This window comes from Chrysemys picta, chromosome 22 (assembly GCF_011386835.1).
Source record: "Chrysemys picta bellii isolate R12L10 chromosome 22, ASM1138683v2, whole genome shotgun sequence".
NCBI classification, from domain to species: domain Eukaryota; kingdom Metazoa; phylum Chordata; order Testudines; family Emydidae; genus Chrysemys; species Chrysemys picta.
In genome coordinates this window covers 7,556,392-7,575,620 of record NC_088812.1, presented here as the reverse complement: position 1 = coordinate 7,575,620, position 19,229 = coordinate 7,556,392, and the positions used below count along the sequence as shown (strand labels likewise).

Below are 19,229 nucleotides of genomic sequence, written 5' to 3'. Positions count from 1 at the left end.
CCTCCTCGTCCTTCTAGTAGAGCGGCTAAAAAACAGGAGGACGAGGCTCTCTGTGTCTACTGGAAAGTAGTGGCCAAGAGCGGCAGCTGGTCTCCGGACGGCTGCACCGCCGTGCACACGAACAGCACTCACACCAACTGCAGCTGTGACCATCTCTCCAGCTTCGCCGTCCTAATGGCTCCCACCACAGAGACGGTATCTCACCGTGAGACTCGGATCACAGGGCTGGACCCTGAGCTCCGCACTCAGCCGTGGGCAAAGCTCTCCATGGAGCCACTGGAGGCTTTGCTGGGGAAAAGGCTGAGTCGGAGCCGAGGGGGCTGGGCTGGGGTCACTGGTGATTCTCCCTTTGCTGTGTTACAGAGGAGTGACCCACTGACCATCGTCAGATACGTCGCACTGACTCTGTCACTGCTGTGCCTCTTGCTCGCCATCCTCACCTTCCTCCTGTGCCGCTCCATCCGCAACGTCAGCACCTCCCTCCACCTGCAGCTCTGCCTCTGCCTCTTTGTGCTCCACGGGTTCGTCTTCAACCCGTTGCCCGAGAGCGACAATCAGGTATGGCCCGATTCTCCCCTGCTCTGTTCCTCCACTCGCAGCAGGGCCGGGCCATGTGGCTTTGAACCCCTTTGTGCTCCCTGGATTCTGGGCTGTGCAGGGCACAGTGGGGTTTCTGGGTGATGTTTCCAGCCTCTTAGGCCCCTTCACACTGGGCACAGTGGTCTGAGTGTCCCCAACCCCTGGAGTTCAGCCAGTTCTATCCCTATGTCACAGTCTCCCTGTGCCTCGATTCCTCTCCTACGTGACTTGCCCGTGGTCACCCAGGGACTCTGTGGCAGGGCTGGGAAAAGAACCTGGATCCCCTGAGCCCTGTTCCCCTGCTCTAACCACTAATCTCTGCTCCCTTCCTGCATCAGCAATGTGCAACCGCAGGACTCTCCATAGACCGAGGAACCTGCCGTCCCTGGGTCATGGAGCATTATGATTGCAGAGCTCTGCTAACAAGAATCCTGGTGTGACACCCCCCCACCCCCGGCAGGTCTCCCCCATACTCAGCATTTCCCTTCCCCACTGCAGTGTCCCTGGACTTTCTGTCTCCCCCAGGTGGCGTGTGCTGTCACTGCTGGGCTCCTACACTACCTCTTCCTGGCCTGCTTCTCCTGGATGTTGCTGGAGGGGCTGCACCTCTTCCTCATCGTCAGGAACCTGCAGGTCATGAATTACACCAGCCGGTTCATTAAGAGATTCATGTACCCATTCGGCTACGGATTCCCAGCCCTGGTGGTGGCTATTTCTGCAGCAGTGAATCACAAAGGCTACGGAGATTACACATAGTACGTGCAGCGCCCATCCCGAAGGGGAGCTGGGATGTGGCTTCCATGCAGTTGTCCGACTCACCCCAGGTCTGACTTGAACCGAGATTTCCCTGCTCACCCTGCCTGGGAGCTGAATGTCCCCCGGGACCCTTCCCATCCCCAGGGACACTAAGCTGCCCCGAGTGCTGTAGTTGAGTTGCCCACCTGTCAGACATCTACACTCCTCACCCCACTGATGATGCGGAAGAACAAGCCAGAGAGATCCCAGCTTGACTTCCAGCTCCCAGGCTGGATTTGTGGGGCTGGTGGGCAGGAAACAAATGCACCTTCTTCCTGTGTGCAAATCCCTGAGGATCCCCCCTCTAAAGTGAGCGACTCACTAAAACAGGGCGTGGCGTGTTCTAGACACCCCAGGCTAGATCCTCAGCTGGTGTAAATCAGGGCAGCTCCACTTCCTTCAGTGCAGTGAGGCCAATGTCCATCCGCTGCATGTCTGGCCCTCCAGCAATACTGCGCCCATCCACCAGAAAGGGTCATTGAGGAGGTGGAAGAGGAAGTGGTGGCTGGAAGCAGGAGATGCTGAGGTACATGGGGAGGGCTGTTTACCTGCTGCCTGCAAGGGAGTCGGCCATGTCACAGGCAGACTGAGATCCATCTCGCTTTTGAGAGCCAGCTGCCCTGTGACACCCCCTCTCTGCCCCCGGGGCTGAAAAAGGGCAGTAATCCCATTAACGTCACCTTCTTCTTCCTCCCTCCCGCTAGCTGCTTTCTCAGCCCGGAGAGAGGCTTTATTTGGAGCTTCCAGGGTCCAGTCTGTGCCATAATCCTGGTGGGTACCTCGCAGAAACACAGGGCCCCATTCTCCATTTACCTCTGTAACCCCATTGATTTCAGTGACGCAGGGAGGAGAATGTGGTATATAAAATAAATATAAATTATAAAGATATCCCAACTCCTAGAACGGACCTGGAAAGGTCATTGAGTCCAGCCCCCTGCCTTCACTAGCAGGACCAAGTACAGATTTTGCCCCAGATCCCCCAAGTGGCCCCCTCAAGGATTGAACTCACAATCCTGGGTTTAGCAGACCACTGCTCAAACCACTGAGCTATCCCTCCCCATAAAATACAAGGAAAAACCCAGTTAGGTCCCACCTGGCTCATCTGCTGGGTTACTCGCAGGATTAGTCCCTGTGCTGCATCCCAAGGCCTACAGCTTTTAGTCGGGCACAGCTCCCATGGATGTCAGGAGTTTTGCCAAGTGAAGACAGCAAGAGTGTGATCTAGTCTAGTTAATGACCCAAGGAACAAGGAAGGGCGAGGGCTGCACTCTGCAGTGGTTTTTCTGAGGGGGGGGAGGGGGAACAAATGTCCCTACATATTCCTCCCTACCCCCTGGGGACGTTGTGGAGGCGGGGAATTTGTTAGAGCTGGAAAGTGGCAGGAAGTATTCTAGAGGCAGGATCTGGAATCTCTGAGCCAGATCCTGCTCTGTTACACCAGTGTAAACACAAAATTGCTACTGACTCTACTGGAGGGATAGCTCAGTGGTTTGAGCATTGGCCTACTAAACCCAGGGTTGTGAGTTCAATCCTTGAGGGGGCTACTTAGGGATCTGGGGCAAAATCAGTACTTGGTCCTGTTAGTGAAGGCAGGGGGCTGGACTTGATGACCTTCAAGGTCCGTTCTAGGAGATAGGATATCTCCATAAAATTTAGGGGGGCGGGAGCGATAGCTGGGGGGCGGGAGCGATAGCTCAGTGGTTTGAGCATTGGCCTGCTAAACCCAGGGTTGTGAGTTCAATCCTTGAGGGGGCCACTTGGGGATCTGGGGCAAAATCAGTACTTGGTCCTGCTAGTGAAGGCAGGGGGCTGGACTCAATGACCTTTCAAGGTCCCTTCCAGTTCTAGGAGATAGGATATCTCCATTAATTTATTTAATTTATTTATTTGAGGAGCATCTGGCCTCTGTGATCCCATTGATCCATCTCAGCCCTGGCTGTGCTGTCAGCTCCACGCATGGGAAGGGACCGAGAGCTGCCAGGGGATATTACAGGAGAGGGGATGATTCCCACCAGAAACAAACAGTCCCCGGTTCTGCAGTGTTCGGTTCGTTCCCCTGGGATCGTTCTCTGCCTCAGCTGGAGTCATCGGCCCCGGATGGGCTGTTTTACAGGAAATATTTCCCACTCTTCCCACAGATAAATATAACGTTCTTTGCCCTGACTCTGTGGATCCTCAGAAAAACACTCTCCTCCCTCAATGCAGATGTGTCCACCCTCAGAGACCACAGGTGAGAAGGTAACAAAAAAATCCTGGAGGGTCAGATGCCTTGGTTTGGAGGGTCCTTGGCACAGGGAGGGTGTGAGGGATTGCAGGAGGGGAACAGAATATCTAGGGTCCATGGGAACAAATAAACACAGTGTTTTTATTGACAGTAACCCTGTCCCACACAGGAAAGCTGGAGATGTTAGCTCCACCCCATTCTGCCCAGATTCTCCTGGCCCAATTACTCTCCATAGGGTTATTGTAACGGGATCTCTCCATCTGCCTTTATCCAGGTTACTGACCTTTAAAGCCATTGCCCAGTTTTTCATTCTGGGCTGCACATGGATCCTTGGTTTCCTCCAAGTCGGCCCAGCAATGATGGTCATGCGGTATTTATTCTTCATTGCCATCAGCCTGCAGGGACCCTTCATCTTCCTGGTGCACTGTCTCCTCAATCGCCAGGTAATGCCCACGGCCCGTCAGCGCCCACACAGCACCTTCACTGGCCTCGCGGTGGCCATGTCTGATCTTCTCAGAGTTACTTACATAGTGCAGTGACCGTGTCCCTCACTCTCCAGGTGAGAGAGGAGTACAGGAGATGGATCAAGAGATTCCGAACGTACCGCACAAAATCTCAGACATCCGATCTATCCATGTCTGCTGTCCCCACCACCAGCACCAAGACGGTAAGAGATTCTCTGCTATGTTCCAATACCAGCCTGTGACACAGTCATCTCTAGCTGCGTCTCATTACTGCTGTAAAGGTGATTTGCCCCCGAATGACGCAGGATTGGTTATGAGCCAGTTGGGAACGTCACTGCAAGTGTTAGTGAGAGTCGGTCACTATCGTGGTGTATCCTAGATGTCTTAGGCACCAGAACAGAATGTCCTGTCCTGGCACCTCCGCGTTCCCTTCCCTTGGCTCTCCTGGGAGCTCCAGGGGTCACTCAGGTGGACTAGGCAGGCATTGGCTCTTGAACTGTAATGATCTGAATACATCAGATTGTCCCCTGGGACTGAAACCTTGTCAGTGCAGACGGATCATCCCCAGTGAGCAGGCAGCACCGTGAAGAATTTCCCTTGGCTCCATTATCCCTATGGGTCAGGATCCAGGGGCTTTGTGTGTTGCCTCCCAGAGACAACCCACCAGTTTGCACATTACACTCTCAGTGGCCTTGGAACCTATTGTCATTTTTCTGCTTTTCTTGCCAGGTGGAACCCTTCTGCCAGGCGGAGTCGGCAGCCACCAGGGCCGTGTTCAATACCTAGGGGTTCCAATACAAATCAGAACCGGCTGGAGCCCCCTGTGACGTTGCACTTCATATGCTCATATTTGTCACATGAATATGACAAAACTGTAATATGCTTTATGCTAAATACCCCTTGTATGGTGTCTTTAGAAAGCTTGTAATCTACTAAGTGTGTTCATCCTATTTGTTTGCATGATTTAGTTCTATATCTGGAGTTAGGAGAATAAGATATAAACCTGTATCACTGATGAAAAACATATTAAGTGGAGGCCATTAAGGGTGCTCCCAAAACAATCAGTTGTAAATGGCCTTAGTTACTTGAAAGCCTCCCTGTGTACGTGTGGGCCAGCCCATGGGGAATGGAGACTGGGGGGCTTACAGTGACATGTGACCATTCACCTGATAATGAAATCCATCTTAAACCTGGTACTTTTCCATTTAGAAGGAGGGGTGGGAACCCAGAGAGAGAAAAGATTCCCGCCTTGTGCCAAAGCTATAAAAGTGTGTGGAGCAGGACAAAGGGATGCTGGTCATGAGAAAACCCCTGTTTACCACCTGAGATATCTGCTGGATCTAACAAAGACTGTACCAGGGGAAAGGATTGGGCCCAGAATAGGAAGGAGTCTATGAAATAAACTTATTGGAACATTTCTGAGGGTGAGATATTACCTGTAATCAGTTTCCTAATGTATTAGGCTTAGACTTGCGTGTTTTGTTTTATTTTGTTTCGAGACTTTCTTTGTTCTGGCTGTTATTACTTGAAACCACTTAAATCCTACTTTTTATGCTTAATAAAATCACTTTTGTTTATTAATAAACCCAGAGTAAATGATTAATATCTGGGGGAGCAAACAGCTGAGCATATCTCTCTGTCCCTGATACCATGATATAGAGGGCGAAAAATTTATGAATTTACCCTGTACAAGCTTTATACAGAGTCAAATGGATTTATTTGGGGTTTGGATCCCATTGGGAGCTGGGTGTCTGGGTGCTGGAGATAGGTAAACAGCTGAGCTGTTTTTAGTTAGTCTGCAGCTATGGGACACGGCCCAGACCCTTGCAGCTCGTTAGCGTGTCTGACTCAACAAGGCAGGGAGCTGGAGTCCCAAGCTGGCAGGGGAAACAGGCTCAGAGGTAATTTCAGCACATCAGGTGACAGTCCCAAGTGGTCTCTGTGACCAAACCCGTCACACCCTCACCCAGTAATCTGGGAAAACTTCACACCACCCCAGGCACCTCTCTGAGGCAATGCATTCCCTCTCCCAAGCACTGAGTCTGTGTATAACAAAGAGAACTTTTAATAAAAAGGGGAAAGGAACCTGGCATTAATCTGGGAAACCCCACAACCACGATTCTAAAGCTTGTGACCATGAGTAAGGCAAAGATATTTTTAGTAAAAATCACAGACAGGTCATGGGCAATTCATGGAAGCCTGTGACCTGTCCTGACTTTCACTACAAAAATATACTGAGAAAACGGGGAGGCGAGTTCAGCTCAGTGCCCACTGCTGCTGGAGCTCTGGGGTCCCCCACCCCCACTCTCCCACTTTGAAGTCGCCCGTTCCCCACGGCACCTAAGTAGTTGTGGGGGGGTCCCACCGCCTACGGCCGCAGAGAGCTCCGGTTCCCTGCCACCTGTGGCAAGTGGGATGTCTCGGGTCCCCCACTGCCCCACTCTTCCTGCCATGGCTGGGCAACTGCAGAGGTCCCCTGCCACCAGCCGCAGGGGAGCCGGGGACGCTTGGTGGTGGAGACGGCCTTCCCATACACGCCACCACACCCCACACCATCCCCTTCCACAGCATCAAGAAGATAAGCATCGCGGCCGAGCCCCTCAGGGAGGAGACGGGCCCAGGCAGTGGGGCCTCACCAGGTAGGGTCCAGCATATGCATCCGGGGGGCGGGTGCCCTGTGGCCTTCCTCCCCCATCAGGCTAGGGAGCTACCTGCCCCCTGGTCAGTTCTAGGGTGGGGATTATTGGGGGACAGAGCTAATTGGAGGGGAAAGGCCTCATGTCTGTGACCTCCGTGATATAATCGTAGCCTTAGCCACGAGCAAACTCCTACCCCAGAATATATTGGGCAGTGTCCTTTGCCTCAGTTTCTCCCCTTGTGGTGTGAAAGTCTAACAAATTCTCCTTGAACCTGCCTTTGCCTCCCCTGCACCCCACTCACCAAACCTTCCACCTTTTAAAGCCCCCCACTCACAGTTGCTGTCTTTGGTTGGCAAAGGCCCAGAGTTCAGAGCGTTCATGTGAGTTCAACTCCTCCTGGATGGGTGGGAGGTGGGGAGATGGCATCGAGAAATGCCTTGGCTATGTTACTTAGAGGGGTGAAAAATCCACACACACCCGCCTCCTGTGTGATGTAGTTATACCAACCTGAACCCCTGTGTAGACACCGCTGTGTTGCCAGGAGAGACTCTACCATTGACACAGCTGCCGCCCCTCAGAGAGGTGGATTAACTACACCAATGGGAGAAGCTCTCTCCCGTCAGCTTAGAGTGTCTCCATTAAAGCACCACAGTGGCATAGTTGCCCCACTGCAGCTGTACTGATGAAGCCTCTTAAGCGTAGATGTGCCCTAAGGCTCAGCGGCTAGACCTGGTTCTCAGTGATTTCAGGTCCAGCGATCACTTAACAAAACAAGGACTCTCCAGTGTGTCTGATCAGCTCTGCCTTTACACAGTGGCGAGGGAGAGGGTCAAATGGCATCTAGGACTCTTTAGGCAGAGCCCACACCCCCGGTACAGACACCTCTTCAGACCCTCTTTCTCTCTCACTGTCACGGGATTTGTCATCCCCACCCCCTGCGTAGCGAGTGAGCGTCAATCAGGGCAGGCTACACACAGTTCTGCTGCCCTGTCCTCACACAACCAGGGTGACAACATGCCATTCCCCTGCACTCCCCACTAAAGTGATTTGTAACCCAACACCCTCCAAAAGGGATCACTTTGTCAAAGCAGTTCCCTCCGCTGAGTTCCTAGGCAGAGTAGGTGCTTCCGGAAACACAGTCTGTTCCTGGAATCTGTTCCCCCAGCTCATCTCTCCACATCAGAGGGGAGCTCAGTCCAACCCCACTTACACAGCAATGAAGAACGTGGAGGGGAAGCGGAGCCTTGCATGTCAGAAACACCTCCCTGCTCCCACCCAGCTCCAGACACTGCAGCCTTCGCATGGGAGAGGAAGCTGCTGGTACATTACAAACAGCTGATTTCTGCTCCTCAAGGTTGGGGAAGGGAGCAGGCTCTGTCTTTCCTGGGCATGGGAACCCTGTTAGAACCACCCCCAGCAGCTGGAATATTCCACAGAAAAATCAGGCGTAACCCCATTGAATTCAGTAGAGTTACTCCTGCCTTGCACCCGGGTAAATGAGAGCAGTAGCTGGCCCACCTCAGCACCACACTGGTGTCCCGCAGCTCTGACTCATCTCCCAAAGCCCTGGGAAGTGGCCAGTCTCCAATCTTAAGGGTGGATTCTCAGGGGAAAGAATAACTGACGTCCTGGTCAGGAACCCAGAGGGAGATCGTCCCTAGGACATTACAAGGCCTGGTGGTTGAGGAGATACCAAGAGCCTTTCACCGCCAGAGCAGCAGCTGACCCCTTATTGAGGAGAGGGGCCAGTGTTGGACCTGCGCCCTAAGACTACCTACCTCTTCTGTAGTTCATTTCCTCAGAAGGTCTCAAAGTCCTTTATAAATAAGGTCATTATCAGTATCCCCATGTTACATAAGATTCCTGGGAAGCAAGTGGCAAGTTCTCAGATTGGGTCTGGGAAGTGCAGTCCCTGGGAATTGGCAGACTCTCCACACCCAAGTTGGGTGACATGGAGCTGAGCTGCATCCACACTACAAAGCGTTTGGGCTCTGCCTTGCATCGCAGTGGGAATTCGGTTCTAACCCCATCCCCTAGCAGGCTCTTCAAGGCTGAGTCAAACTAACTTCTGTGTGGACAGAAGTGGGGCTTGGTCTTAAACCTGAGTCAGAGCCCCTGCTTAGTATGCTGTGTAGACGTACCACTGGGGTCTACCTGCCGGCAGGGCTGGATTTCCAAAGAGGCACAGTTGGCACATGTCTAGGGGCACCGGGAATTCTAGGGGCGCCTTACCTCTCCAAAACTGTGTGCAACACGGTCAACTGTAGGCAGGGGGGAGGGAGGGCGGAGGCTGAAGATGCTGTTCCTAGGGGCACATAAGGTGTAAATCCGTCCCTGCCCTCCGGGGCTTGAGATGCTGCCATTTTAAAGTTACAAACTGATGTGGAAACACATCTCAGGCACCTGAGTCACTGTGATTGTCCCTGCATTTCAAGTGCAAAGCTTGTACGTTTTTTCACTGCTGCTTCCATTGCTGTTGCTCAGTCTGTTGCTTTGGGCCAGGTAACGTCCCCTTCTGCCAGCAATTGTCTTTGAATTCCCTCATTGGTTTGTGGTGTTACTAATCTGCCCTGCAGCACATAGGACATTTCCAACCGAGCGCTAGTCAGCTAATAGTTTTAGCTCTGCCACATACACAGCTACGGTTTCACCTTGCTCCTCACTCTGCCATGACACTTGAAATGTTCTACGATAACGCTTGGCTGTGGTGTCTGTTCTTGCTCTGTTCAGATCTCTTCCAGATCTTCTGAAGTTTTACCTTCTACTTCCAGGGAGTGCAACAAACTCCTGAAGAGAGAGTAGGTTTTATTTAAGCAGCCACTGAGGAATATTCCTCCATTTGTCTTTTATTTATATCACCCTTCTGCCCATCAGACTTAGCAGCATCAAAGGCCAGGTTCAGTATCTAGGGGTTCCTTTTAAATAACACAATGCAAAACTGGCTCAAGCCCCCACTCAGAGACCTAGGACAATTACATACCACCCCCCCTGGGCACCTCTAAGAGGGAATACTTCCCCTCTCACAAGCACAGAGTCTAAGTGTAACTAACACCTTTTTAATAAAAAAAAAAAAAAAAAAAAAAAAAAAAAAAAAGGAAGAAACAAACTTGTCCCCAACTTCTCTCCAGTCACTGAGCTTTGGAACCCATATCCCTTGCCTAGCAAGTGCTGGAGAGTTGAGGGTGAGTTCCTCAGTCATAAAATGCCAAGTACAGTCCTACAGTCCTTAATTCACATAACCAGGATAACAATGCTTTATTACTTCTGCCCCAATAACAAAGAGACTGGGGATCCCACAGCAGCCAAAGTGACCATTTGGGCAGGCAGTCCCATCATGCTAGGCAGGGTGGGTGAGCCCATGCAAAAGAGATCAGCCCCTGAAGTCCTTTTGCACAGTTCACCACCAGATGTCAGGGGAGAGCTCATTCTGACTGCTTACATCCTCCCCCCAGCTGAGAATTTGTCATCCCAACAAATCACACTCCCTAGTATACCAACTCATTGGTTCCTCCAAAGGGCCTCAGGAAGCCCACTATGGCTTCCACAAGCCTGTGTGCTAAATGTATTGGTTCCTCACTAGTCACCCCAGATACATCATAAGTTAACCCTTTTACTGGTCTGATTACCCTGTCCCGTCTATTGAGAACCTCTGTTGCAGGTGTAGGGGGGACATCTTCTTGAGCAACGGATGGAGACGTTTCCTTTGAGGGTCCCTCAGCTATTGGCATAGGCCCCTGCGTCTCTGGTTCTAACAATGGAAGGTTCAAAGTGCCCAGGACACCCTCCACCTGTATGTCTCCACTGTCCAATAACCTGTGTATGTCATCGCAGGGGGGTCCTATTGGTGGCACAGAGGAGCCAAAATTGGGCCTAAATATTTACGTCATGGGATTTAGGGCTGAGAAGGAGGAGCAGTCTCTTGATTCAGCTGATTGAGACGAAAATTTTGTCTCCATTCCAGGATACACCATGGTTGTGTCTTCCTCCTCAGACTCGTTGTCGGCTGTGCTGAGTAGGGGTAGGTTAGCTATAGGAGGCCCGCTGTCCATGTTGGATGGTGGCTTTGGTCTAGCACTTTTGTTCTGCCCAGTTGTCCTGTTGTGGCCCATTTCATAAGGGGTGCCCACCAATTCCCCCACAGGGAGCAAAAGGTTTCTATGCACTGTCTTTATTTGCCTTGGGCGCACTTCGGGTTTAATCTTGTAGACCGGCAGATCTCCCAGCTTTTCCATCACCAGGTAAAGTATTGCCTTCCATCTGTCAGCTATCTTGTGTTTGCCAGCAATATCCAAATTTCACAGCAGGACTCTGTCCCCCTGCTGGAGCTCCTGCGAACAATACCCTAGCATCATACCGACGTTTGTTGCGGTCTGAGTACTTCTGAGCTGCAGACATAGCTAAGTGATAAGCATCCCACAGCTTTTCTCTTAGTCGGGATACATATTGCTGATGAGTTTCATAGCTATCTCCATCCTCTGATATACCAAAGCACAAGTCTATTGGTAATCTTGGTTCTCACCCAAATGTCAAGAGAAATGGGGTGACTCCCGTAACATCGTTCTTTGTGGTGTTGTAGGCATGCACCAGAAATGTGACATGCTGGCTCCAGGTTGCCTTCTGCTCTGGTCACAAAGTCTCCAACATATCTAACAGGATTCGATTAAACCTCTCTGGTTGAGAATCACCTTGTGGGTAATAAGGCATTGTCCTAGACCAGGGGTAGGCAACGTATGGCACGCGTGCCGAGCTGATTTTCAGTGGCACTCACACTGCCCAGGCCCCGACCACCAGTCTGGGGGGCTCTGCATTTTAATTTAATTTTAAATGAAGCTTCTTAAACATTTTTAAAACCTTATTTACTTTACATACAACAATAGTTTAGTTATATATTATAGACTTATAGAAAGACACCTTCTAAAAACTTTAAAATGTATTGCTGGCAGGGGCGGCTCTATGTATTCGCCGCCCCAAGCACGGCAGTGAGGCAGCCTTCAGCGGCATGCCTGTGGGAGGTCCGCTGGTAATGCGGATTTAGCGGCATGCCTGCGCGAGGTCCTCTGGTCCCATGGCTTCGGCGTACCTGCCACTGAATTGCCGCTGAAACCGCGGGACCGGCGGACCTCCCGCAGTCATGCCGCCGAAGGTAGCCTGACTGCTGCCCTCGCAGCGACCAGCAGGGTGCCCCCAGGGGCTTGCCGCCCCAGGCACGTGCTTGGGGCGCTGGTGCCAGGAGCCGCCCCTGATTATTGGCACACGAAACCTTAAATCAGAGTGAATAAATAAAGACTCGGCACACCACTTCTGAAAGGTTGCCGACCCCTGTCCTAGATTTATTAGTTCCTACTATCCTCAGCACCTCCTTCAGAAGGTGACTCTCAAAGTTCTGCCCCGGTCAAAGTGTATCTGAGCCAGGAATCCATAAATTGAGAAATATTTATCCCACAATACTAGAGTGACAGTAGTGGCCCTCTGATCACATGTGGAATATGCCTGCGTATACCACATAAAATGGTCAGTCACTACTAAAATGTTCCTGACATTCCTCTTGTCCACTTCTAAAGACAAGAAATCAATGCATACCAGCTCCAAAGGTTTGCTGCTGGTGATGTTTTTCAGAGATGCAGCTCTCGTGGGCAGAGTTTTCCTTTAAACACAGCAAGCACGTCTCACATTTCCTGTGAACATCTTCAGCCATCTGGGATCAAAAGAATCTACTATGAATAAACTCCAGGATCCTCGACATCCCTAAATGTCCAAAGTCACCAGGCAGGGCCCTCACAGCCATGGCCTTGTACTCTTTTAGCAGTGCTAGTTGTTTTGCCATGACTCTCTGTGGGGTTCTGCTCCAGTCCTTTCCGCCAGCTATTTCACTAGCTGTGCCTCTCTGCCAGCTGACAAACTGGCCACGCCTCTTCGCTAGCTATCCCGCTAGCCACGCCTCTCTGCTAGTCCTTGATTCACATAACCAGGGTAACAACTCTTTATTACTCCTTCCCCAATAACAAAGTGACTGGGGGTCCCACAGCAGCCAAAGTGACCATTTGGGCAAGCAGTCCCATCGTGCTAGGCAGGGTGGGTGAGCCCATGCAAACGAGATCAGCCCGTGAAGTCCTTTTCCACAGCTCACCACCAGATGTCAGGGGAGAGCTCATTCTGACTCTGGTTACATCTTAAATTCTCCAAATGAACACAGGGTTGGGGACAGTGTCACCTGCTAGCAGAGCAGGCCTCGTTACTGGGTCACTAGGGGATAACAACCTACTACCAGTTAATGGAGCTGCTCCTTTGGCTCAATAGCGCCTAGCTTGGCGATAGTACCTTTCATCAGGGGAGGTTAAAGCACTTTACAACGCATCATTTGACCATTTTGCAGAAAGGGAAACCGAGGCACAGAGTGGGGCAGTGACTTGACCAAGGCCACCCAGCAGGCCAGCAGCACAGTTGGGAATGGAAGCCAGCACTACTGAGTCCCAGAGCGGGGCTCTAACCACTGGGCCTGGACATTACTGTTACAGCCCTCGGTTCACACCCATGCAGTGGAGGATGTCACGTTATCAGTGGTAGAAGCTGCCACCTACACGGGCTATGGCAGCACAAACTTCTCCTTCCCATGGTGTCTCAGACCTGCCGGGGTGCTGGGTCACAGGCCACACCACGTGGCTCAGCCCTGCTCCGGCCGGGGCACTGGGTCGCGGCTCCCAGAAGCCATGGCATGGCCCTGCTCCACCTTCTACGCGCTCCAATGGCCGCTCCGGCGTTCCAATGGGAGCCGCTAGAGGTAAGTGCTACTCGGCGCCTGCACCCCTCAGCCTCTCCCCGTGCCCCAACCCCCTGCCCCAGCCTTGATCCCCCTCCTGCTCTCCAAACCCCTCGATCCCAGCCCAGAGCACCCTCCTACACCCCAAACCTCTCATCCCCGGCCCCACACAAGACCCTGCACCCCCAGCCAGAACCTGCACCCCTCCCCGCACTCCTGCCCCAGCCCTGATCCTCTGAACCCCTCTGTCCCAGCCCAGAGCACCCTCCTACACCTCAAACTCCTCATCCGCAGCCCCACCCCAGAGCCCGCACCCCTAACCAGAGCCGTCACCCCCTCCTGCACCCCAACCCCAATTTTGCGAGCATTCATGGCCTGTCATACAATTTCTATTCCCCGATGTGACCCTCGGGCCAAAAAGTTTGCCCCCCGCGATTTAAATAGTGGCGCTCACCACATTCTGTGCATCCGAAGCTGCCAGAAGGTAGCCAGAGCCGTGGGTGTGTGCAGCTCGGCCTGGCGTGTCTATGTACAGACCGTAAGCACCAGGATTTGGGGCCTGGCTGTGACACTGAAATGGGAGCTTGTTACAGTCATTAGGGACTGGAGACCCGGCCAAACACTCCAGCAGGACGCCAACATTTCACCAGAGTCAAATTTATTCAGCTCAACCCTGCCCCCTCTCTCTCCCCAAACCCTAACAGGACCGCTGTCCCCCTCACTGCCCTGCCCCTCAGTTCTCTACCCCTGGCTCCCCAACACAAGAAGGTTATTACACCTGGGCCTCCTCTTTCTGCCAAGCCCTTGAATCTATCTGCCTCCCCTTGGTCCCTAATGGGCCCCTGTGATAAATAAAGAGGGGGGGAGCTCCCTTTGATGGGCACCCAGCCAGCCAGTTAGCTGTAAAATCCCTCTTGGTAGCTGTTCTCTACTTGCTTTACCTGTAAAGGGTTAAAAAGTCCCCCACATAAAGAAAAAGAAGTTGGCACCTGTCAAGGCTGCTTCCCCACTCTGAACTTTAGGGTACAAATGTGGGGGCCTGCATGAAAACTTCTAAGCTTAACTACCAGCTTAGATCTGGTCCGCTGCCACCACTCCCAATGTGCTAATTCCCTTCCCTGGGTAGCCTTGAGAGACTCTTCACCAATTCCCTGGTGAATACAGATCCAACCCCCTTGGATCTTAAAACAAGGAGAAATTAACCATCCCCCCTCCTTTCTCCCACCAACTCCTGGTGGATCAAGATCCAAGCCCCTTGGATCTAAAAACAAGGAAAAATCAATCAGGTTCTTAAAAAGAAGGCTTTTAATTAAAGAAAAAGGTAAAAATCATCTCTGTAAAATCAGGATGGGAAATAACTTTACAGAGTAATCAAACTTAAAGAGCCCAGAGGAACCCCCTCTAGCCTTAGGTTCAAAGTTACAACAAACAGAGATAAACACCCTAGTAAAAGCTAAATTTACAAGTTGAAAAAACAAGGTAAAACTAACACGCCTTGCCTGGCTGTTTACTTACAAGTTTGAAATAGGAGAGACTTGTTCAGAAAGATTTGGAGAGCCTGGATTGATGTCTGGTCCCTCTCAGTCCCAAGAGCGAACAACCCCCAAAACAAAGAGCACAAACAAAAGCCTTCCCCCCGCCCCAAGATTTGAAAGTATCTTGTCCCCTTCTTGGTCCTTTGGGTCAGGTGTCAGCCAGGTTACCTGAGCTTCTTAACCCTTTACAGGTAAAAGGATTTTGGAGTCTCTGGCCAGGAGGGATTTTATAGTATTGTACACAGGAGGGCTGTTACCCTTCCCTTTATAGTTATGACAGCACCTGACCAAAAGAGCCAATGGGAAGGTAGAACTTTTAAAAACTGGGAAGGATGAGGAGGATCTAGTTCCAGCGATGAAAGGAACAAACACAGAATTGCCCTGATCTTGGATGGGGTTTACAAGGGTCACCATAATACCAACAACAAAGGTTTTTGTCTGGGAATTTCCATATTGGTGGTAAAAAACACAGGGCAAAATCCCCGACAAATGAATGATGGGTTCAAAAATACCTGCAGAGAGAAATTCCTGCACGACGCTTTGATTCCCTTGAACTGAGCGCTGGAGTTAATGCTGGGGGCTTGGAGTGATGGGAAGAGAGGAGCAGACGTTAGAGCTTTCATATCAGATTTTCATCTTAACTCACTCCTGCCTGGGGGAAAATCCCCTTCTCTTCCCCGCCCCGATGGCTGCTCTCTGTCCACATGCCAGTCCTGCACTGCCAATAGTTTAACATGCAGCTGCTACAAAACTCCCCCACTTCCTGCCCGTCTCACTCTGTCTCTCTCTCCCCTCCATTTACACTCTGCTTTGCCCCTCCCTCCTGCTCCTGTCCCCCACTTCTCCCCCCACCCCAGCCCCACGATTGTGGGATTCTGCCACCCTCCAGATGATCTGAGCATGTTCCAAAGTGACTGGATTAATTTGCAGGCATTCCTCCTACAAACACAGGGACGTTGGCAGCCCTGAGTCTGTGCATCAGCACTAGGGGGCACCCTGAGTGTGAGGGCAGGGGGAGGAGCTGGTTGTCCCCTGCCTGCCTCCCAGACTTCTTGATGTGTTTCCATCTTCTCTGCAGAGACACCTGCTGGGTACAGATGCCTCTGCCCACTGGGGAGACCCCACTTTTACACGTGGTTTGGTCGGGGCTGTCCCTAGCTATTCTGGTGCCCTACGCAGCTCTCTGCGGGGGGGGGGGGAGCTGTGTGGGGCCCCGCCCCAGGCATCCGTGGGGGACAGGGGAAGGGGGGCTGGCCACTTCCTGCAGGAAGTGGATTGATCGGGCCCCAGCCTGCTCTGCTCTGCTCCCCTGGTGCCCAGGCTTAGAGGGAGGGGGGTACCGCCCCCCAGCACTCGCCGGCAGCATGGCTGGGAGCCAGGGGAGCGGAGCAGGCTGGGGCTGGGTCGCTCCACTTACCGGTGAGTGCAGGCCCGACCGCTTCTGGAGCCCTCAGGGGAGTGGGGACGGGGCTGGGGCGGGGGCCAGGGAAGAGCCGGAGCAGGGGCTGGAGCAGCACGCGGCTGCTTAGGGCACCTCCCCACCTGTGAAAAATGGAGCAGTCATCTCTCTGTCCCTCCCACTTCATCCCTCCAGCAGCAGGCCTGGAAGAGGGAGGGCGAAGAGCCCCTGGGGCTGCCCCCCCACACCTAGAAGACAGGGGTGAAGAACCCCTGTGGCTGCAGGGGGAACTGAGGTGCCCGGGGAGACGGGGTTCAGGGGCAGATGAGCGGGCTGCAGGGAGCAGAACTGATTGCTGGGCTGGGTGAGGGGCACAGAATGAATTAACCAGAACATGGGGGCGGGGTTGGTGGAGAAGCTGGAGGCTCCGTGACATCAGCAGCTGGAGAGGTCCTGCTGCGGAGCCGGAACCACTGTATCCTACCCAGGGAACCGTGGGCAGCGCGGGAACGGCCAGCAGCACACGAGGGGGAGGGGCTTCATAAGTCAAAAGCCCGCACCCTTCACCCTCTCCCTCACACCAACCCCCTGTCCCAGCTCAGAGCCCCCTCCGGCACCCAAACTGCCTCCCACAGTCTGCAACCACACCTCCACCTGCACCCCAGCCCCCTTCCCCAGGCTCAGCTTGGAGCCTGCACCCCCTCCAGACCCCAACCGTCTACCCCAGCCTAGGGAAAGTGAGTGAGGGTGGGAGAGAGCGAGCGATGGAAGGAGAGGGATGCAGTGGGTGCGCAGGGCCTTAGAGAAGGGGCGGGGAATGGTGTTTGGGTTTGTGTGATTAGACAGTTGGCAACCCTAGGGAAGAGACACCTGGCCCCTGGCAGCCCGGCTCACCCACTCCCCAGCCTGGATCCAGTACGGATCAGTCTTATCCCAGCCTGGCCCTGGTGCGGCCCCTGCTCTGCTCCCCAAGCCAGACCTGGGCACCCTGGTGGCCGTGGCTCTCAGACAACCGGAAACACCCCAGTGAAAGGACAGGCTGGGCTGGGGGAAGGTGAGAGCCTTGAGGCTGAGCCCTCCCCAACTAGGGTTGAGACCCAGAGGGACCCCGTCCATGGGGGGCAGGGGGCTGGCACCGTCCCAGACCAGTTCCCAATTCGCTGTCCCCTCAGGCAAGACCTCTGCCTGGGTAACCTCAGGCCCTGCCTAGCCTCCCAGGTGCCCCCTCCATGACTCCAGCAGCAGCACCCACCTTGGCATAGGGTCGTGTTCCCATTGGAGGGGACATAGCCAGCCCAATACTCACACCAGTAGCTCCCGTTGGTGTTGATACACACAGTGTCTTGCGACACTCGTTGATGTCTGGGAAGGGAAAGCGGGGGGGGGGGGGGTCACACACAGAATGAGTAGATGCGCACGGGAGCAAATGACCATGGAGGTACCCCACACCGATTGCAGGGGGTGTAGTCTGTTGGTCAGTCTGTCTGCTCCATCTAACCCCCCCCCACATTCAATTCTCTTTTCTTCCCTGCTTTTTTCAGGACCCCAATCCCTGCAGTGCAAGCCCTTCCCCATCCCCAGATCTGGGGAACCAACCTTTTCCAGACCAGGACCCTGCGATCTCCTCCCTGCACCAGCCCTGACAAAGCAGGGTTAAGGGGGGGGAGGGGCCCGATCAGCCAGTTATGCTGCAAAGGGGAAGTGACTTAGGCTGCGTGCAGGGCGCTAGCTAGAAGGAAGCTCGCCTGGGAGGGGACAGGTGGGGTTTTTATAGAGCCCGAGGGCTGGGCCCAGTGGTGGGAGCCTGAGGCGAGGGGGGCTAGGAAGCCCCGAGGGGGGGCTAGGAGCCCCGGAGGAAGGGTTTCACTAGCAGGCAGAGGAGAGAGGGGTCTGACTTTGAAAGGCTCCCCCAGAATGGGGATCACAGTGTGACCTGGCCGGACAGCTGAGACACGGGGGAGCTGCGACTCCGGGAGCTGCAATGGTGGAAGAGAAGAAAGGGAGTGCTGAACTGGAGCTAGTTGCCAGAAGGGGGCGCCACGCTCAGCATTACAGACCCCAGTTTGATGGGTCCCCTCCCCGTTCGGGATACACCCAGCCCCGCCCCTCCCATGGCGCACTAGGAGGAGGTGGGTGGGCTGTGCCCAGGGGAGTGCAGGGGAATTGGGTGGTGTCCCTTTAAACTAGTTTCTTTGCTCTCTGGTGGCACTCAGGGGGGTCTATGGCAGAAGCCCGCAGACTCCCAACATGCGGCCGGTGCACCCAGCTGTACTGACCTGGGCAAAGGGAGTCCCGGGACCCAGGTGACCGGTGTCCTGAGTATTCAACAGTCAAAGGTCAGATTTACAGCTATACTGAGGGCCTGCTGGGCCAATCTGGCAGCGTAATTGTGACGGGTTGGATCACAGAAACCCCCTTGGGAGCTGCCACCCGATGTGCAAAGACTACCCCTGCTTCCGTTTTCCCTGCCAGCTCAGGACTCCAGCACCCTGTCTTGCTGAGCCAGACACTCCTGTTTGGCTCCAGACACAGACCCAGGGTCTGAATCACTTGTCCCAAAGCTGCAAGTTTACCTGAAAACAGCTCACAGTAGTGTGCTTGTCTTTAGCACTCAGATGCCCAACTCCCAATGGGGTCTAAACCCAAATAAATCCGTTTTACCCTGCATAAAGCTTATGCAGGGCAAACTCATAAATTGTTCGTCCTCTATAACACTGATAGAGAGATATGCACAGTTGTTTGCTCCCCCAGGTATTAATACATACTCCGAGTGAATTACTAAATAGAAAGTGATTTTATTAAATACAGACAGTAGGATTTAAGTGGTTCAAAGTAGT

The 19,229-nt window shown here is 53.2% G+C and overlaps 1 protein-coding gene across 1 annotated transcript in view; it reads left to right on the top strand.

Moving 5' to 3' along the window:
* Positions 1 to 5,647, top strand: part of LOC101932045 (adhesion G protein-coupled receptor E2-like) — a 42,120-nt gene extending 36,473 nt beyond the window's left edge. The window contains exons 4-10 of the mRNA XM_065576175.1: positions 364 to 558; positions 1,105 to 1,334; positions 2,079 to 2,145; positions 3,513 to 3,604; positions 3,873 to 4,041; positions 4,158 to 4,265; positions 4,792 to 5,647. Coding sequence (XP_065432247.1) covers positions 364 to 558; positions 1,105 to 1,334; positions 2,079 to 2,145; positions 3,513 to 3,604; positions 3,873 to 4,041; positions 4,158 to 4,265; positions 4,792 to 4,848 — 918 coding nt within the window. The 3' untranslated portion in view covers positions 4,849 to 5,647. The remainder of the gene's footprint in view (positions 1 to 363; positions 559 to 1,104; positions 1,335 to 2,078; positions 2,146 to 3,512; positions 3,605 to 3,872; positions 4,042 to 4,157; positions 4,266 to 4,791) is intronic.
* The last annotated feature ends 13,582 nt before the right edge of the window (positions 5,648 to 19,229 follow it).